General features: G+C 42.0%; 1 protein-coding gene across 6 annotated transcripts; it reads left to right on the forward strand.

The window, feature by feature from the left end:
• Positions 1-855: 855 nt before the first annotated feature.
• On the forward strand, positions 856-6346 carry LOC140602472 (uncharacterized). 6 transcript variants are annotated; one of them, XR_012005416.1, is made up of 6 exons: positions 856-1288; positions 1781-2001; positions 2439-2525; positions 2610-2810; positions 2913-4533; positions 5742-6346. XR_012005416.1 is itself a non-coding variant. In XM_072772010.1 (6 exons), exons 1-5 carry the CDS (start codon positions 1254-1256, stop codon positions 3088-3090), a joined length of 615 nt encoding a protein of 204 aa, XP_072628111.1. In that variant the 5' UTR covers positions 856-1253; the 3' UTR covers positions 3091-4533; positions 5742-6346. The 6 variants fall into 6 exon arrangements, 1 of the variants encoding a protein (XP_072628111.1); XM_072772010.1 differs by having other exon boundaries at positions 1781-1894; XR_012005415.1 differs by having other exon boundaries at positions 856-2001.
• The last annotated feature ends 15109 nt before the right edge of the window (positions 6347-21455 follow it).

Here is a 21455-nt window from a genome sequence, read left to right on the forward strand (position 1 = left end):
AGACCCCCACTTTCCACTGCACCAGCTGCCAAAGTCAAAAGTGGGCAGGCAGGGCACCCCTGCTTTCTTCAACAGGGGAGATGGGATGATCTGTCCAATGTGATTAACTGTGCCTTACTTTCCAGAATCGCCCCTCTGCATGAACATTCTGAAGCCCGTGAAAGTAGAGGCTAGAGCCCCTGGGGTCCTGGCCTCTTACCATCTCCACCCCTTCCAGGATGTGCCAGCCAGCCAGTCTCCAGCCAGGACTTTGAGTAAAACCTCTCACAGCTGGCATTAGATCCAATTTGGCCCCTGAGCTGATTAGCAGTTACAGCCCCCGCCCCCCTTCCCCACCACCAGCGTGACTGTTGGCCGCCCAGCAGCTGCAGAAAAGGCAGGGTGCTGGGGAAGTGGGTTGGCCAGCGGGTGTGGAGCAGAGCAGCTCTGGAGCTCCAGCAGTGCCTCTGCAGCCCAAGGAGAAGCCAGGCCTCAGGAAATGTGCCCCCCCCACCAACCACACCCTGGACCTTCCTCAGGTCAGCACTAGTACATTCAGCTTGCAAGGCCTTTCCTCCTCCCTGTGCCCGCTGGCCCTCCAAGATGCTCCCTCCCCTTGGGGCCCTGGCTGTACCCCACAGAGCCAGCTCAGAGCTGCCACGGTGGGGGGGGGTGGGCCAGCTCCTCCAGCTGTTGGGCCCCATTCTTCACGTGGTGTCCCGGAATTAGTCGTGGATGGGAGGGTCTGAGATGTGTGGGCAGGAGTGCAGTGCGCTGGCTCTAGCTCCTTAAAGCCAGGGGCCCGGGGCCCTGGGGCTTGCGACGTGAACCAGAGCAGTAGGAGGTAAGAGAGGACTACGACGACATAGTGGGATGGCAGGGAGAGGTTGGGGTGGGCCAGTTGGGGGCTAGAGGCGTAGTGGACAGAGCTGAGGGTTGGGGGGTGGGAAGAGAATACATTCGGGGTCCCGGAAGGATGGCAGCCTGAGAGGTTCCAAGACAGCAGTGCGAATTTTGGTATTGGGAGAACTGAGTTGTGGGACCCCTAGGAGGGTGACTGTGCCAGACAAAGGAACAGGACATTGGCTTGTGCACCCGACCCCCACCCCGGGGGAAAGAAGAGGAACATGCCCCAGATGTCTGTGTTGTTCTGTGAGCTCCGGGTGCCTGTGTGGGTGGTGTGCACATTCATCTGTGTGCTGCCTGCAGGGGAAGGGAGCTAATGGTTATGGGGTGTCTCCCCGGTGTCATCCGCCGCGCTCCGAGTTTTACTTATGTTTCCTCATAATCCTCCCAACAAGGCTGTGAGGTAGGTATTTTAATCTCTGTTTTACAGCAGACAAGCCCGGCTCCGAAGCGGAGTAATTTGCCCAAGGTCACATGGCAAATAAATGTGTGTCTCCAGGATCTGCCCCATTCCTGGCCCCGTGCTCTTCTTTTGCTTGGCTGTGCAAAGTTTAGAACCAGACCCAGAACTTCTTTGGGGTCAGACCCAGGTCCAGGGGAGGCTGGAAATAGGCTGGAGAGCCGGAGAGTCGTAAGGGCCTGTCCTCATGGGCCTGTGCCTGCCTCCGTGCGTGGTTTGCGGAGGAGGGAGGATGGGGCTTTTTCTGGGAAGGACTCTAGATTCGGGTCTGGTCTCTCCAGAACTCCCCGTTGGCTCAGCTTTGCTTGGGCTCACATGTGCCTCCAGTATCTGAGCCATGCTCCATCCGCACGAGGTGCTTCCACTCGCTCCCTCACCAGGGCTGGAAATTTCCAAGCTATCTGGGGCTCCTGCCTCTTCCTCCTTTCCCCGCAGCTTGTCAGAAGCCCATCCCGCTTCAGATGACTCTGGAGTTCGTCCCCTGCTCCATCCCCAAGGGGCGCCGGCTCAGCTCCGTCCTCCTCCTCTCCCACATGGACATCCTGCTTCGTGAGTGGCCTCCCAGCTGGGCCTGGGGACCAGGAGCCTGGGTGGAGGGCTGCTTCGGAGGCCAGCCCCGCGGTGACTCTCTTCCTCTCCCTGGTCCAGGCTCTGAGGTGAACGGCCCTGTGTGTGGGGACCCGGGGGGCCGTTGCTGTGGCCCCTGCGATGACCCTGCTCTCTTGGTGGTGGTGCCCGCGGCCTATGCCTTGGCTCTGGGCCTGGGGCTGCCAGCCTACGTGGGCGCCCTGGTGGGGTCTCCCCACGTGGGTGCCTGGGGGAGAACTCGAGACCCCAGCTGCTCCCCACCCCAGCCGAGGTGCTGTCCACGCTCACGCGACCCCTCTGGTCCCCACTACCTGGGCACCCCCACACCCCATATTCCCGGGACACTGCCTTGGTCTGGATACAGGTGGTGGGCCGCAGTCTGGCCCCGTGCCCCTCGCCCCGGGTTCAGTCACCTTCCCAGTCTCCCTTCCAAGCCTCCGCGCCCGTCCTGCGGGGACTGATGTCGCCCCCGACCCTCACCGAGTTGAGCCCTTTGCATCCTCAGGCCTAAGGCCCTGCCTGGCCCGCAGCTCCCTGTGAGCCCCTCACTCCTCCACGGCTGGCTTTCCGACTGCAGCAAGCGATTCATTGGGTAATTCACGTTTCCCTTCTATCTGCCAGAATGTATTTCTGGTGATCCGTAAGAAGGTGCCATTTAGTTTTATTTTTTGGGTAGCTCCAGAAAGGTCGAATATTGGCAGTTGTATTTTCACCCAAGCCAACTCCATGAAGTCCCCGTTGGCCTTCCTCGGTGCTGCATCCCCTGGGCTGGTGGCTGTGTCCTGTACACAGTGGGACCTCCGTCTATCAGGGGAATGAGTGAAACCTGGATTATTAGCTCAAAACGCACGAGGACTCACTCAGACGTTCCCCACAGGTAGACTGTCCTCAGGTTTTCCTGGGACTCTCCAAGCTCCTACTCCCTGTGTTCATTCTGGACTCGGCCTTGACGATCGCTTCCTTTTTCTGTTGCATCCAGCACTGATACCTGGGATTCAGCCATCAGCTCCCGGTGCCGAGACTTGGTGGTAACCCAGCTGGGGCAGGATCGGCCCGACTTGCTGCCTTCTGCTTCCGTTCAGCTGGGACTCCCCCTGGGTGCACATCCCCGCCAGTGTCAACGGCCACCAGTGCTTTCCCTCCACTTGCCTTCCTGACACAGACACAGCAGTTGGCTCCAGTTGGGGAAGGGAGCCACCCCTCTCCTCCGCCCTCTTGCTGGAGGCCCCACAGCAGGACTACTTGCCTCTCCAGGACCCAGAACTTACGACAGAGAGCAGCAGCTTCGTGTTGCCAAGTTGGCTGGGTCAGCAAGGGCCCCCCAATGAGCCACCGGGTCTTATTTCTGAATTTGCCTTCGATTGGTAACAAGTGACAAATTGCTTCTTTTCTTTTTGATAGGTTATCTTTCGTTGGTCCCTAATTCCTCCTTTAAATTTTTCTCATTTACATTTTAAAAGTAATACAGGTTTGAAAATGAATTCAAAGGGATCCCTGGGTGACTCAGTGGTTTAGTGCATGCCTTCAGCCCAGGGCGTGATCCTGGAGTCCCAGGATCGAATGCCATATTGGACTCCTTGCATGGAGCCTGCTTCTCCCTCTGCCTGTGTCTCTGTTTCTCTCACTCCCTCTGTGTCTCTCGTGAATAAATAAATAAAAACCTTTAAAAAAATTAAGAAAAGAAGAAAATGAATTCAAAGCACAGAGGAAAATGTGAAATGGAGAGTAAAGTTCCTCTAGTAGGAGCCACTGTTTGTTTTCTCTTGTGTAGATCTTTCTAGATGTTTTCTATTCCAGTACACATGCAAGTATACTTAATAGTCTTCAAAAACCCACAAGTAGGACAGGATTACAAGGCTCTTCTGCGATTTTCTTTTCTTGTTTAAGAATCTTGTACAAAAAAAAAAGACTCTTGTACATCTCTTTATAACTTTTAATAATAATTTTATCTTGTACATCTACTTCATTCTTGTCGATAGATGCAGAGTATTTATTTTACCCAATTGGGTAAACCAATAGTGAATTGGTTCACTATTGAAGGGGATTCGTTTTTACTATCTTCTGCCATAAATGATGCAAGGAGTGTCCTTGTCCACAAATCCTTGCATACTTGTAAATCTGTAGAATAAATTCCTGGCAGTGAAATTGCTGCATCAAGGAGTATGCATGTGCACTTAAATTATTTAATCGCATCATCTAATTACCACCGAAAATGATGCACCAACTACACACCCATCAATAGTATGTCATGGTCCCTGTTTTACCACACCCTCACTAGGACTGGGTATTGTCATCTGCCCTCTCTGGAATCTGGACTCCTGTCTGCATTACAACTATGAGAATGGCAACCAGAAAAAACAACAACAACAACAACAACAAAAAACAAAAACAAAACAAAACAAACCCTATGAGAATGGCTAATTTTCTCTCTTTTTCCTAGAAGGCTGCTCAGTCTCCTCCATATTTATTTGAAACCTGGACAGGGTGGGAGTGGGAAGGATCGGATGTCACCTAATACCTCACATGAGCCAAATCTTACCCATCTCCTGCTTTTTGGAGGAATGAAACAGAAGCACGAATGAGATCCCAAACGCACACTGGTAAGTCAGAGCTAATTGTCAAATATCTCTCCTTCTTTGGGGGTTAGACTGGTTCATCCCATGCAGCAGGGGTCAGCATCTCGGGCCTAGGCCAGGAGGCAGCCTTGGCCCACATCATGAACTTACTTCTCTGGTGGGATGAATTGCTCAGCCTCAGGGGCCATGCAAGGCTGGGTGTCTGAGAAATGATCCGGTGTCCACCTTAGGGCCAGCTGAGTCTCCTAAGGCTGAATTTGATTCTGTCCAAATAAAAAATGATTCCCTATGGCCTCATCCATCCCTGTGGTCTTGTACTACCTTGCTTTTAATGTGACTTTTCCCGTCGCAGTCAGTTTCCTTTGGGAAATGTCTGACTTAGTCTTCTGTGTCTGACCTGGGGAAAAATAGCTTGAGATTTGATTGCCTCTGGGGGGTTAGGCCTGGTGGAAAGAAAGCCTCAGTCTAGAGTTACAGTGTGTGGGAATCCTCTTCTTTCCTTCCCATCGACTCAGGCGAGTGGAGCCTGGGCTGAGGACCCAGAGGCACAGAGCTTGGGGGAGAGAGGGAGAACAGCCTGCTCTATACTGTCAGTCCTTTTGGATTCTTGAACCCTGTACTTAATCCAAACCTTCAAGAATTTGACCCAAGACCCTCCTTCAACCCAAGATGGAGAAGAAGGTAACCCAGGTTGACTGGTCCTTGATTAGATGTGGGACATCCCCTTCTCCAGGGTCCAGGGAAAACTCCTACGCCAACAGTTTTCAACAGCTATCAAATAGGATGCTCAAGACTCCCCCGTCCCTCTTGCAGGGCTAGGAACGCCCAATCCCTGGCCCTACCCACCCAGACCCTTTGGCTGTAAGGATCTAAATGTGGTGCTGAGAAGCTGCTCCTGACACAGAAGGAACCAATCTCCCCTTCTCTACTGGACCCCACTCCCTCCCTCAGCTTAACAACAGTCCAGATCGCTGAACCCAGCCCAACCCCACTCCTGTCCTTGGCCAGGGCTGGTCCAGGTTCTTGGCTCTGCACACATCTGCCTGGGCCGGGTGACCAGCTCTGCAGCCTCTGTTCCTGCTGGAGGCTTCACCTCTAGCCCAGGTACCATCTGCTCCTTTCGCCTCTGTAGGGAAGCCTGTTAGATTTTACCTTAATTTATCTCTCTGTCTTCAGGCCTCAAGGTGCTGTCTCTGAAGCTGTTCCCTGACATCTATTTCCCTTTCCTCTAGCCCTAGGAGGATAGTGTCCCCCCGCCCCCTTCCTGTGGCTGTAGCTGTCCTTCACTGATCCTGAAACCACCTCCTTCCCAGAATAGTCACATGTGGAGCTCTCCCAGGCCTGCTTTTCCAGCTGTTGCTGTGGCACCTGCCCACCACCGAGGCCTAATAGAGACACATCGACATAAGATCATGCTTCCTTACCCCGGATTCTCAGTGAGCACTAGTCTGGTTCTGAAATGGCCTGTGGTTGGGGTGTTGGGTCCACATTGGTCCCTGGCCAGGTAAAAGTATAAATAGAAGCTCATGTGCTATATGTCTAAATATTTATTTATTTATTTATTTTTATGTCTAAATATTTAAAAGTTATAAATTAAGTAATCTCTACACCCAACGTGAGGCTCGAATTTACAACCTCGAGATCAAGAGTCACATGCTCTTCTGTGAGCCAGCCACAGCTAATGCATCGTTAAATAAAATGTGTTCTATCCTCCTATTTTGACAAATATACCTTCATAATGATGGGATAGAAAAATATGTGTAAATGTGTTTTTGAGGACTGAAAGTCAGCAAATTATCAGAAACAATTGAATTAAATTTGATATGTTATGTTTAAACATTGTGTTTGAATTATTGTCATAGACAATATAATTTTTTTGAAAGATTTTTATTTATTTGTTCATGAGAGAGACACACAGAGAGAGACAGAGACACAGGCAGAGGGAGAAGCAGGTTCCCTGCAGGGGGCCCCATGTGGGACGCTGTGATCCCAGGACCCCGGGGTCATGACCTGAGCCAAAGGCAGACGCTCAACCACTGAGCCATCAAGGCGTCCCTGTCACAGAAAATCTAAAATATTTTAATTTAATTTCCTGCTTGGAGTTCTTTCAGCTTTTTGGATCAATGATTTTATACTGTTCTTCATATTGAGGCAAGTTTTAGTCATTGTTTCTTAAAATAATTATGTGTCTTTTTTCTTTTTTTCTGGGATTCCAATACAGGTATACTGAATCACTTGAAATTGTGCCATTGAGTCTGTTCATTTTCCCCCATCTCTTTTCTCCCTCTTTGTTCTTTGTTTTGAATAGTTTTTATTGTGTGTCTTCGAGTTCACTGATCTTTTTTCTCCAGTGTTTAACTTGCTACTAATCCCATCCAGTGACTTTTTCACATTGTGTTTTTCATGTCTAGAAATTCCATTTAAGGGGCAGCAGGGTGACTCAGGTCATGATCTCCAGGTCCTGGGATTAAGCCCCACATCAGGCCTCCTGCTCAGTGTGGAGTCTGCTTGTACCTCTCCCTCTGCCCCTCCCCCTGCTTATGTGTGCATGCACTCTCTCTCACTCTCTCAAACGAATAAATAAAATAGTTTTAAAAAATTCCATTTAGTTATTTTTAAATCTTTTAATTCTTTTTTCATTATGTCCATATTTTCCTCCTAACTACTGAGTATATTTAACATAAGTATGATAGCTATTTAAAGTCCTTGCTTGCTAATCCTATCATCTTTCTTATTTCTGACCTTTGTTTCTATTTACTAATTTTTTTCTTTTGATTATAGGTCACATTTTTCTGCATCTTGGTATTTCTGTTATTTTTGGATTGGATGTTGGGGATTGTGATAGTTCTGCTATTGAGTTTTGGTGTCCTCCTCTAAAAACTTTGGATTTGGTTTTATAAGGCAGTCAAGTTACTTTCAGTTTATATTGATCCTTTTGAGTCAAATATTGAAGTTTTATCTGGGCTAGTTTGGAAGCCTTTATTCTAGAGATAATTTAGCCATACTACCAATGCATGATCCGCTTGAGCTCTTAATAATAATATGAGTGTTCAATGAGGACTCTCCATTCTGGTTTGTCAGAGCTCAAATATTCTCTCATTCTTGTGGAGCTCTGATGATATTTCAACTTGCAATTATATGTTTTTTGTGTTCTGTCTTCTGATGTTCACCTTTGTATGCATGGTTGGGTGTCAGCATAAACTGAAGGAGATGCTTGAGCAGATTTCTAGAGCTCTTTTCCTGCAGATTTCCTCTTATTTGTAACTTTGCTCTGCTACTTGCAGTTTTACCTCAAGCTCCATGAATCCCAGTTTCTGTTTTCCTCAACTAAACAGTACTTGCACACTCTACTTGGGATCTTCTACTCTGCTCTATGGTCTGGGGTGTATCTCTAGGCAGATAGCTGATGAATTTGTAGGGCTCACTATGCTTGTTTTCCTCCTTTCAGATTCACAGTTCTGCACAATTTGCTAATGTATGAAAACAATTGTTTTGTGTGTATCGTCATGTTTCTTAGTTATTTTGGTAGAAAGGTAAGCATAGTCCCTATTACTCCATCATTTCCAGAAGCATAAGTCAAGACAGACACTGCTTTGAGACAGTATGTAATTGGTCCAAGAACAGACCAATAGTTTGGTGGGATAGGATAGAGTGGAAGAAACATGTCCAGACATACACAGTTCCTGATTAATACCTAAAATGCTACTGCGATTCAGTAGAGGTAAAGGGAGATCTTCTAAATAGATGATATAGGAGAAAATTAATGTTGAGTCCTACCTCACATCATACCTAAAAATTAATTGGAGACGAAGCACAGATCTATATATGAAAGGCACAATGATAAAGCTTCTAAAAGAAATAGGGTGAGAATATCTTCCTAGTCTTCAGGTAGGCAAAGATTTCTTAAATAAGGTATAATAATAACTATAAAAGAAAGACTGTTAATTCATTTTTTAAAAGATTTATTTATTTCAGGGAGAGGGAGAGTATGAGTGGGCAGAGGGGCAGCAGGAGAGGGAGAGAATCTCAAGGAGACTCCCCAATGAGCATGGAGCCCTATGTGGGACTCAGTCCTAGGACTCTGAGATCATGATCTGAGCCAAAGCCAAGAGTACCATGCTCAGCTGACTGAGCCACACAGGGATCTCAGTAATTTGTGTGTGTGTGTGTTTTATTTTTATTTGAGTTGACATACAACATCACATTAGTTTCAGGTGTACAACATAGTGATTCAACAAGTCTATATGTTATACTCTGCTCACAACAAGTGTCTACCATCTGTTACTGTAGAACCCTATTATAGCATCATTGACTATATTCCCTATGCTGTGCCTCTTTTTCCCATGACCTATCTATTCCAAAACAGGAAGCTTGTATCTTCCTCTCCCCTTCACCCACTTTTCTCATCCCCCAACCCCCTTACCTCTGGTAACCATCAGTTTGTTCTCTGTATTTGTAGGTATGATTGTGCTTTTTATTTGTTTATTCATTTTTTTTAGAACCCACATATGTGTGAAATCATATGGTATTTGTCTTTCTCACTCTGACTTATTTCACTTAGCATAATACCCCAAGGTTCACCCATGTTGTTGCAAATGGCATGATCTCATCCTTTTTCATGGCTGCATGAAAGGATGGTAATTTGACTTCATTATAATTACAAACTTCTCTTCAACAAATGACAAAATTAAGAAAGTGTGAAGACAAACCACAGACTTGTAGAGAATATTTGCAATACATCATTTGGAAAAAGCACTCTTAAAGAACATATAATGAATCCCTTCAAATCAATAATTAAAAAAAAAGACTGACAACTCAAGTTTTAAAAAGACAAAAATCTTGAACAGACTGTTCACAAAAGAGGATATCCAAATGGCTAATAAATATTTGTAAAAGTGTTTGACATCATTTTATTTCAGGTGAAGTCAAATTAAGACTACAATGAGATACCATCTCATACTTGCACAATTTTAGAATGGCTAAAATTTTTTAAAAACTGACAAGTTCAAGTTTTTGAAGATATAGAGAAACTAGAAGTCTTGTACATTGCTCATTGGGAATATAACTTTATATAAACATTTAGAAAACTGGCAGCGTAGACTAAAGCTAAACAAACATGTGCTGCATGACTGTACAACTCAGCTCTAGGTATATGCTGGAGAGAAATGAATGCGTATGTCCACTAAGATATACATGTAGCGTATTCACAGCAGCATCTTCCATTATAGCCCTAAATTGGAAGCAAACCAAGTGTTAATCAACAATAGAATAAATTATGATCTATTCATATCTGGGGTATTAAATAGCAATGAAAAAGATTGAACTACATGCAATAACATGGATGACTCTTAGTTATAAAGTTGAGCAAGGGATCCCTGGGTGGCGCAGCGGTTTAGCGCCTGCCTTTGGCCCAGGGCGCGATCCTGGAGACCCGGGATCGAATCCCATGTCGGGCTCCCGGTGCATGGAGCCTGCTTCTCCCTCTGCCTATGTCTGTGTGTGTGTGTGTGTGTGTGTGTGTGTGTGTGACTATCATAAATAAATAAAAATTTAAAAAAATTACAAAACAATAAAGTTGAGCAAAAGAGTCAGACACAAAAAATTACACTCCGTATGATTCTATTTTTATATAAAGTACAGGAAAAACTACTCCATGGTGATAGAATTTCAAAGCAGTGGTTATCCCTTGGAATATATTAAGTGGCATAGTGCATAAGAGAGTCTTTCTGGGGTGTTAGAAATGTCTGTATCTTCATCTGAATGGGAAGTACATATGGAACAATTCACGGATATGTACACTTAAGATTTGTGCAATTTATTGCATATAAAATATATATCCCAATAAAAAGGGAGAAAAATCTTACACTTCTAAGAAAGGTATAGAACTAATGATGTGATAATTATTTAAATTTTTAAAAAGTTTTATTAAAAACTAAAGTTTTTCACTTTAAACATATTTTTAAAAAATTTTAATTTCAGCGTATTTAACATACAGTGTTATATTAGTTTCAGGTGTATAATATAGTGATTCAACAATTCTGTACATTATTCAGTGCTCGTCATGATAAGTATACTCTTAAGTCCTTCACCTATTTCACCCATCCCCTCAACTATTTCCCTTGTGGTAACCATCACTTTGTTTTCTATTTCTGAGAGTCTGTTTTTTGTTTGCTTCTTTTTTCTTTGTTCACTTGTTTCGTTTCTTAAATTCCACATGTATGTAAAATCATATCCTACTTATCTTTCTCTGACTTGCTTATTACACTTAGCATTATACCCTCTAGATCCATTCATGTTGTTGCAAATGACAGGATTTCATTTTTTGTGTGGCTAAGTAATATTCCATTGTGTGTGTGTGTGTGTGTGTATACACACACACACACACACACACACACACACACACCACATTTCCTGTATCCGTTTATCTAACACTTGGGTTGCTTCCAAAACTAGGTATTGTAAATAATGCTACAATAAACATAAGGGTTAATATAGATTTTCAAATTAGGGTTTTCATATTCTTTGGGTAAAGTCTTAGTAGTGGAATTACTGGATCATATCATACCCTTACTGGGTAACAACCCAGTAGTGGAAGCACTGGATCATAGTGGAATTACTGGATCATTACTGGATCAATTTTATTTTTTTGAGAAACCTCCACACTGTTTTCCACAGTGGCTGGCCTGATTTGCATTCCCACCAACAGAGTATAAGGGTTCCTTTTTCCCCACATCCATGCCAACACTTGGTGTTTTTAGTGTTTCTGATTTTAGCCATTCTGACAAATGTGAGGTGATACCTCATTGTGGTTTTGATTCGCTTTTCCCTGATGATGAGGGATGTTGAGCATCCTTCCATGTGTCTGTTGACCATCTGGATGTCTTCTTTGAAAAAGTGTCTATTCATGTCCTCTGCCTATTTTTAAAGAGATTATTTGGGTTTTTTTGGTGTTGAGTTGTGTAAGTTCTTTGTATATTTTGGATACTAACCCCTTATCAGATATGTCATTTGCAAATACCTACTCCCGTTCAGTAGGTTGTCTTTCTGGTTTGTTGATTGTTTCCTTTGTTGTGCAGTAGCTTTTTATTTTGTGATAATTATTTTTGACTTCTATCTTCTGGTAGTTGCAATATATATAATACAAGCTTGAGGATTCTGAGAAGATGGCAGAGGAAGAATCACCAGGAATCTGTCTCCCCTCTGGGAGGACAGTTGCATTGGCGGAATCAGTGTGATGTAACTGTTTTGGAAGTCTGGAGTCTATTGAAGGCTTGCAATTTTCAGGGAAAACTTAGGATGGTAAATTATGGTTAATTTTGGTCACTTTCAGCTCTTAGTATGATAGCACCATCCCCAGCCCTCAGCTGTAGGGCAGACAGCTGTGCACATGTTCCTGGAGCAACCTGCATGCAGTACATGGGAGATAGGGTGGGCAACAATGATCCAGTCACCCAAGTATGTGGGATCCATGCTTTGATCACTAATCGTTGCTTCTGATCAAAGAGGTGCAGACAAAGAGATGGACAGCTATTGTTGTTGCACCTCCCCACCCCTTTTGCCCTACACTTGTTGGAACACATCTCCTCTGCTGAAGTGTGATCTGCAGGGGGATTTAAAAGGCCAGAGTCCCTTTTTACTCCTTCATTTTTTGCTTTTCTCCTTTTAGGAGCCAGACATTAAAGATAAGCGCATTCAAAAGTAACTGCATGTACAGAGAAAATTAGAAAGTGACCACACTTTCCCAGAGAAAGGCTCAGAAAAAAACCCTAAGAAGACATTAAGCTTGCACCTCATTCTGATCCTCAGCACAGAGACAGCCTAAAACAAACAAACACAACCCACAGTATACAAAAATAATAATAAAACCCAGAAAACCCTGGGGAAGATGGAGAATCTGGTTTCCTGAATTACTACAATATTAGATTCAAATTTCCTGTGTTCAACAAAAAGTCCCAAAGCATACAAGGAAACAGCAAAGTGTAGCCCATTCAAAGGAAGAAAAATAAGCCACCACAAATTGTCCCTGAAAAAGACCTAATGGCAGATCTACTAGACAAAGACTTTAAAACAACTGTCTTAAAGATGCTCAAAGAACTAAAGAAATACGTGGAGAAAGTAAATGATGTGTGAACAAATGAAATCTCAATAAAGAGATAGAAGACCTAAAAGAAGCCCAAAAGATAGATATTCTGGAGATGAAAAGTACACTAGCTGAAATGAAAAATTCACTAGAGAAATTCAAAGGAAGATCTGAGTAGGCAGAAAAAAGAATTTAAAAACTTGAAGATAGGACAATGGAAATGATTGAGGCTAAGAACGAGAAAAAAGAGATGAAAGAAAAATGAACAGAATTTCAGGGATCTGTGAGATATAATCATGTGGACCAACATATGCATCTTGGGAGTCCCAGAAGTAGAGAGAGGAAGGGGCAGAGAGAGTATTTGGAGAAATAAGGGCTGAAAAATCCCCAAATTTCCTGAAAGACATGAACCTAAACATCCAGGAAGCTTAATGAATCCAAGTAAGATGAATCCATGTAAAATGACTTCAGGGAGACCCACACCAGCCACCCCCACCAAGGCACATTATAATCAAAATTTGAAAGAGAATCTTGAAAGCAGCAAGAGAGATGTGCACTATTATATACAAAGAATTGTCAATAAGATTATCAGCAGATTTTGCAGAAAATTTGGAGGCTGGAGAGAATAGTCAATATATTCAAAGGGCTAAAAGAAAAACCCTGTCAAGAATCCTATCTTGGCAAAGCTGTCCTTCAATAGTGAGGAAGAAATTAAGAGATTCTCAGATAAACAAAAGCTGAGGCTGTTGGTGGCCGCCAGACCTGTCTTGCATGACAGGTAGGGTCCTGCAAGGTGAAATGAAAAGACACAGCAGACAATAATTTATTTAAAGTTGTATGAAGAAATAAAAATCCCAGTAAATGTAGATACATAGGCAATTATAAGCTCTAGTATTATTATTACAATGGTTTGTAGTTGTACGTTTTATTAGTTTTCCACATGGTTTAAAACACTAATATGTTATTTTTTAAAAGCATTTTTATTTATTTGAGAGAGAGAGGGAGAGAGAGAGCAGAGGGAGGGGCAGAGGGAGAGAGAGAATCTCAAACAGACTCCATCCCGGTGGAGCCCTATGTGGGGCTCAATCCCAAGTCCTTGAGATCATGACCTGAGCCAAAAACGAGAGTCAGATGCTCAACTGACTGAGCCACCTGGGTGCCCCCAAACACTAATACATTTAAAGAAAAGAATTTTTAATGTAAATCTTGTATTACTGTAACTTTAGTTTGTGGTTCCAAACCTTGTTTTTACATAATTTAGGGTACTAATGCATTTATTAGTTTATGTTTTGGGGACATATAATGTATAAAAATGTAATTTTGTGACATCAGCAACCAAGAGGGGTGGGGACAGAGCTGTAAAGGAGCAGTTTTTGTATGTTATTGAAATTAAGCTGGTATAAACACAAATTAGAGTGTTATAACTTTAGGATGTTAAATGTAATCCCCATGGTAACTACAAAGAAAATAGCTCTAGAATATACACAAAAGGAAATGAAAAAGAAATCTAAATGTTTTACTAAAAAAAATCATCTAACGCAAAAGAACATAGCAATGCAGGAAATGAGGGACCAAAAAGCTAAAGGCATGTAGAAAACAAATAGCACAATGACATAAGTAAGTCTCATTAGCTGTCATTACTTTAAATGTAAAGAGATGAGACTCTCCAATCAAAAGACAGAGCTTGGTAGAATGGATAAAAACACATGACTCAATGATACGATGTCTACAAGAGACTCAGTTGAGATCCAAAGGCACAAGCAGTTTGAAAGTGAAAGGATGAGGCATGCCTGAGTGGCTCAGTGGTTGAGTGTTGCCTTTGGCTCAGTTTGTGATCTTGGGGTCCTGGGATCAAGTCCTGTACCTCTCATGAATAAATAAAATCTTTTTAAAAAAGTGAAAGGATGGGAAACAATTCTATGCAATGACAACCAAAATAGAGCAGGAGTGGCTATACTAATATCAGATAACATAGTACTTAAATAAAATAAGTTTGTAGGAGGCAAAGAAGGACGTTATATGTTAGCAAATGATTTAATATGGTAAGAAGATAAAATGATTACATTTTAGTGCACTTTGCTTAATTGTACTTCACAGATACTGTGTTTTTAGAGATTGAAGACTTATGATAACCCTGCATTGAGCAAGTCTATCAGTGATATATTTTTCCAAGGCCAGATGATAGCAGTTTTTTAGTAATAAAGTATTTTTAAAAAGATTTATTTATTTATTTTAGAGAGAGAGTGAGTGAGCATGAGCAGGAGGGAGAGAGGGAGAAGGAGAGGGAGAGAATATTAAGCAGATTCCACAGTGAGCACAGAGCCTGATATGGGGCTCAATCTCTTGACCCTGAGATCATGATCTTAGCAGAAATCAAGAGCCCAACACTTAACTGACTGAATCACCCAAATGCCCCTAAATATAACTTTTATATGCGCTGAGAAACCAAAAAATTCATTTGACTCACTTTATTGTGATGTTTGCTGTATTGTGGTGGTCTGGATATCTCTGAGGTGTGCCTGTTAAAACTTTCCACACATAGTGACAGATGATCAAAATATATGAACCAAAAGTGGACAGAATTAAAGGGAGAAATAGTTCTATAATGATAAGTGGAGACTTCAGAATCCCACTCTGAATAATGGATAGAACAACCAGACAGGAGATAAATAAGGAAATAGTCTAAACAGCACAACACAGATCCATCAGATGTATACAGAACATTCTACCCATCAACAGCATACATATTCTTCTCAAGTGCATGTGGAACATTTTCCAAGTAGACCATATGTTAGGAGACACATTGAATCTCAATAGACTTTTTTTTTATTTGAGAGAGAGAGTGAGTGAGAGTGAGAAAGCACAAGTGGGGAGAGGAGCTGGGGGAGAGGGAGAAACAGACTCCCCGCTGAGCAGGGAGCCCGATGCAGGACTTGGTACCAGGACTGTGGGATCATGACTTGAACTAAAGGCAGACACTTAACAGACAGAGCCAAGCAGGCACCCTAGACTTTATTTTTTTTTTTTAATTTTTATTTACTTATGATAGGCACACAGTGAGAGAGAGAGGCAGAGACACAGGCAGAGGGAGAAGCAGGCTCCATGCACTGGGAGCCCGACGTGGGATTCGATCCTGAATCTTCAGGATCGCGCCCTGGGCCAAAGGCAGGCGCCAAACCGCTGCGCCACCCAGGGATCCCCACCCTAGACTTTAAAAGATAGATATCAACAGTCTCTCTTTGACCACCATGAGATAAGGTGAAAATTAAGAAAAAATGAAAACAAAAATTCTCAATATTATGAAAATTAAACAATACATTTTCCAAACAACCAATGACTTGAAGAAATCATAGGGGAAATTAGAAAATACTCAAAGTTGAGTGAAAATAAAAATACAACATATTGAACCTTATGAATCATAGCAAAAGCTGTACTAAGGGGAAATTTATATAATTATAAATGCTTATATTAAAAACAAGAAGGATGGGGCAGCTGGCCCCTCTCTGCCACTTCCCCTGCTTGTGCTCCCTCACTCCCACTCTCTCTCAAATAAATAAATAAATAAAAATTTTTACAAGTTAAAAAACCCAGGAAGGATCTTGGGGTGTCTGAAAGGCTCAGTTGGTTAAGTGTCTGACTCTTGGTTTCAGCTCAGGTCATGATCTCATGGGTTGTGGCATTGAGCCTTGGGTCAGGCTCCTCATTCAGTGAGGAGTCTGTTTGAAAGAGTCTCTCCCCCTGCCCCTCTCCGTGCTCACGCTCTCTTTCTCTCTAAAAATAAATTTTAAAAATCCTTTTAAAAAGATTAAAAAAACCAGGAAGGATCGCAAATCAATAACATAACTTTACAACTTAAGGAACTAGAAAATGAAGAGTGCACTAAATGCAAAGCAAGCAGAAGTAAAGAAAACCATAAAGATTAAAGCAGAGATAAATGAAATAGAGAATAGAAAACAATAGAGAATATCAGTGAAACCAAAAGTTGGTTCTTTGGAAAGATCAACAAAAATCTTTAGCTATATGAACTAAGGAAACAAGAGAAAAACTCAGATTACTTAAATCAGAAATAAAGTGGGGACACCACTACCGATTCTACGGAGATAAAAAAAGATTATAGGAAAGTACTATGAACAATTGCATGTCAAAAAATTGGGTAGCCTAGATGAAATGGACAAATTCCTAAAAACTCAAAACCTACCAAGACTACATCATGAAGAAATAGAAAAATCTGGAGGTATCTATTATAGTAAGGAGATTGAATCAATAATCAAAAATCTTGGGATCTCTGGGTTGCTCAGTGGTTTGGCACTTGCCTTGGGCCCAGGTCATGATCCTGGAGTCCCAGGATCGAGTCCCACATTGGGTTCCTTGCATGGAGCCTGCTTCTCCCTCTGCCTGTGTCTCTGCCTCTCTCTGTGTCTCTCATGAATAAATAAATAAAATCTTAAAAAAAAATTTCCCAATGAAGAAAAGTCCTGGACCTGGTGGGTTCATTGAGGAATTCCACCAGGAATTACAGAATCAACATTATTCCTGCTCACACCCTTCAAAAAATGTAAGAGAGAACACTTCTTGACTCATTTTATGAGGCTAGAGTAACCCTGATACCAACCCAAAGACACTACAAGACAAGAAAACTACAGATCAATATCTCTACTGCAAAAATTTTCTTTTTTTTATTTTTTTAAGATTTATTTTTTATTGGTGTTCAATTTACCAACATACAGAATGACCCCCAGTGCCCGTCACCCATTCACTCCCACCCCCCGCCCTCCTCCCCTTCCACCACCCCTAGTTCGTTTCCCAGAGTTAGGAGTCTTTACGTTCTGTCTCCCTTTCTGATATTTCCCACACATTTCTTCTCCCTTCCCTTTTATTCCCTTTCACTATTATTTATATTCCCCAAATGAATGAGAACATATAATGTTTGTCCTTCTCCGACTGACTTACTTCACTCAGCTACTGCAAAAATTTTCAACAAAATACTAGCAAACAGAATTCAGCACCATATTAAAAGATTATACACCATGACCAAGTGGGATTTATCCCTGAATTGCAAGGATGGTTCAACATGTGAAAATTGATCAATGCAATACTCAACATCAACACAGTGAAGGGAAAAATCCATATAATTATCTCAATTGATGCATTTGACAAAATGCAACACCTTTTCATGATAAAAACACTCACTACACTAGGAATAGAAGGGAACAACTCCAATGTAATAAAAGCCATGTATGAAAAAAAGCCACAGCAAACATCATGCTCAATGATGGAATACTAAAAGCTTTTCCTCTAAGACCAGGAATGAGGCAAGGATGCCTACTTTCACCAGGTCTATTCAATATAGTACTGGAAATCTTAGAGCAATTAGGCAAGAAAAAGATATAAAAAGACAACTCACAGAATGGAAGAAGATATTTGCAAATCATATATCTATTGGATATATTGGATCATATATCTAAGGAATTAATATTCAGAATATAAATAGAACTCCTAAAACACAACAACCACAAAAAACAAGCTGATTCAAAAGTTAGGGAAGGGAGGGTGCCTGGCTGTTTCAGTTGGAAGAGCGTGCGACTCTTGATCTCATGATCGAGAGTTCAAGCCCCATGTTGGGTGTAGAGATTATTTCAATAAATAAGTCAAAATTTTCAAAAAAGTTAGGAAAGGCCTTGAATAAACATTTTCCCAGAGAACATATATGAACGCCTAGTAAGGACATGAAAAGATGCTCCATATCACTAATTACTAGAGAAATGCAAATCAAAACGACAATGAGATGCCACCTCACACCCAGTAGGATGGCTAGTGTCAAAAAACAATAACAGCAACAAGAAATAAGTGTTGTCAAGGATGTGGTGAAATAGGAACCCTTGTACATTGTTGATGGGGATATAAGATGATACAGCTGTGAAAGACGGCATGGAGGTTCTCAAAAAATTAAAAGTAGATTACCATATGATCCAGCTGTTCTACTCCTGGGTATATACTCAAAAGAACTGAAAGCAGGGTTTTGAAGAGATAGTTGTACACTCATGTTCATGGCATCATTATTCATAATAGCTAAAATGTGGGAGTGACCCATGTGTCCATCAGCAGATGAAAGGATAAGAAAATGTGATATATACGCATATTATCCATATATAATAATGAAGTATCATGCAACCTTGAAAAGTAAGGAAGTTCTGCAATATGCCGTAACATGAATAAAACTTGAGAATATTATACTAAGTGAAAGAAACCCGTCACAAGAAGGTGACGAGAGAGATTCTACTTCCATGAGGTACAAAGAGGAGTCAAAATCCTAGAGACAGAAAGTGTAATGGTGGTTTCCAGGGGCCTTCCAGAAAGGAGAAGAAGGACTTACTGTTTAATGGGTATAGAGTTTCAATTTTATAAGATGAGAAGAGTTATGGGGATGGATAGTGGTGAAGGCTGCCCAGCAGGGTCGGTGTACTTAATATCCCTGAAATGTACTCTAAAAAATGGTTAAGATTTTAGAATTTATATTATGTGTATTTTCCTGTAAAAAAGGAAAAAAAGTTTGTTGTTCAATTGACTCTTGTAGTTGAACGAAGTAGTATTTACTTTTTGAAATTTTATATGTAATTTCTTCTCTCATGATATTGGCTGTTACATTATTAATCTCACTTTGAACTCTATCTCAGAAGTGATTATTGACTTTGTTCATCACTTTTGTTTATCCATCATACATATTTGTCCATTCTATAATCAAATTTCCAAATCATCTTTACTATACCCAGAAAATATCTATTAACTTCAGCAACTATTGTGCTTTTGTTAGTAGTATATCAAGATGTCATATTATTCTTTTAAGAATACTATGCCAACATTCTTTATCAAAGTTCTTATTTGCTTTTTTAAAATGGTTTTATTTATTTATTTGAGAGACTGAGTGAGAGAGAGAGAGAGAGAGAAGGAGCAAGGGGAGGGGGAGAGGGAGAAGCAGACTCCCCACTGAGCAGGGATCCCGATGCAAGCCTCCATCCCAGGACCCTGGGATCGCGACCTGGGCTGAAGGCAGAACCTTAACCAACTGGGCCACCCAGTTACCCCAAAGTTCATATTTGTTTAGTGCTATCAATTGTTCCTTTTTTTAGCTTTTTCCCTAGACATTTTGTTAGATGTAATTTCAACAGTACTAGGGGCATCCATGTGTTCTTTAATAAATTGTGGTGTGTGTGTGTGTGTGTGTGTGTGTGTGAGATGTGCCTGACTCTCCAAAACACAGGGACCAGAGATGGACCTCTTCCTTCAATTTAAGGAGGATACTGTCTGGACCCATCTGTTTCTTTCCTAACATTTGATCTGTAGTAGGAAATTTTAAGTGTCCCAATGTTCAGAACACTCTTCTTTTCAAATATTTAGACCTATTGTCCCCATAAATGGGGATAGCCAACATTTACTGAGGGTTTCCTACATCTCAGGCACTGTTCCACCCATTTTATACTTATTTTCTAATGAAATTAGTAAAGTCAAGTCTTTCCTCACAGGAGCTCTATAAAGTAGATACCACTATTATCCCTATTTTATAGATGAGGAAACTAAGGCTAGAGAGGCTAAGCAGATTGCCTAAAACATGAAGATATCCCAGAATGTCAATATTTTGGTATCAAAATTTTCTCTCTTGAATCTTGGAGGAGCACAAAAATTCATAGCATGGTTCCCATTTCTTGTTTCAGAAAATAAATCAGAAGGCGCCTGGGTGGCTCAGTGGCTGAGCATCTGCCTTCGGCTTAGGGCGTGATCCCGTGTTTCTGGGGTTGGGTCCCCCATCGGGCTCCCTGCATGGAGCCTGCTTTTCCCTCTGCCTGGGTCTCTGCCTCTCTCTCTGTGTCTCTCATGAATAAATAAATAAAATCTTAAAAAAGAAAAAAGAAAGAAAAAATCAAATATATCTAATCTACCTATCTCCTACCTTTTCCTGGAGTTCTCATGCCGTAGGTCCACCTGAGTACTAGAGATAGTCTCCTGGGAGTCCCACGGGCATTTCCAACTCAGTATGTTTAAAATCATATGAATATCTTTCTCTTCCAGTCCTGCTTTTCCTCCTGTGATTTCTATTTCAGTGAATGGGCACTGCTCAGTCATTGAGCCAGACCCTGGCATGATCTCAGGCTCTTCCTTTCTTTTCCTACCAAGTCCTCCTTATTTGGACATATGCTTTCGTGCTGATAATGTGCTGTTTCTTGATTAGGACTGGCTATAGGAATGTTTACTCTGTGACATATTCATCAAGTGATACCCTTATAATTTATGCAGTATATATGTATGTGTGCATATTATATACAATCCAGTTGCGATCAATAGAATCATTTTATAGATTTAAAAATGTAATCTATTTAACATTTTAATTGATTTTTAAAAAGAAAATTTTACTTCATCTCTTTTTTTTTTAGAGAGGGAGGGGCAGAGGGAGAGGGAGAAAGAGAGGATCCTAAACAGGTTCCATGCCAAGTGTGGAGCCAGACACAGGTCTCGCCCCCACAACCTTGAGATCATGATCTGAGCTGAAACCAAGAGTCAGGTGCCTAACCGACTGAATCACCCAGATGCCCCAAGAAAAATTTACTTTTAAAAAGTATTTTTATTTTTCAGAAGATTTTATTTATTTGACAGAGAGAGTGTAAGAGCACAAGCAAGGGGAGCAGCAGGCAGAGGCAGAGGGAGGAGCAGCTCCCCCCCGCCCCCCCCCCGAGCAGGGAGCCTGATATAGAATCATGACCTGAGCTTGAAGACCAACGCTTAACTGACTGAGCCACTTGGCCACCCCTCAAAAGTATTTTAAAAACTTTTAAAATGATATAAATGTCACAGAATGTCATGGTTGGGTGTGACC

Source organism: Canis lupus, chromosome 13, assembly GCF_048164855.1.
Source record: "Canis lupus baileyi chromosome 13, mCanLup2.hap1, whole genome shotgun sequence".
In the NCBI taxonomy this organism is placed as follows: Eukaryota; Metazoa; Chordata; class Mammalia; order Carnivora; family Canidae; genus Canis; species Canis lupus.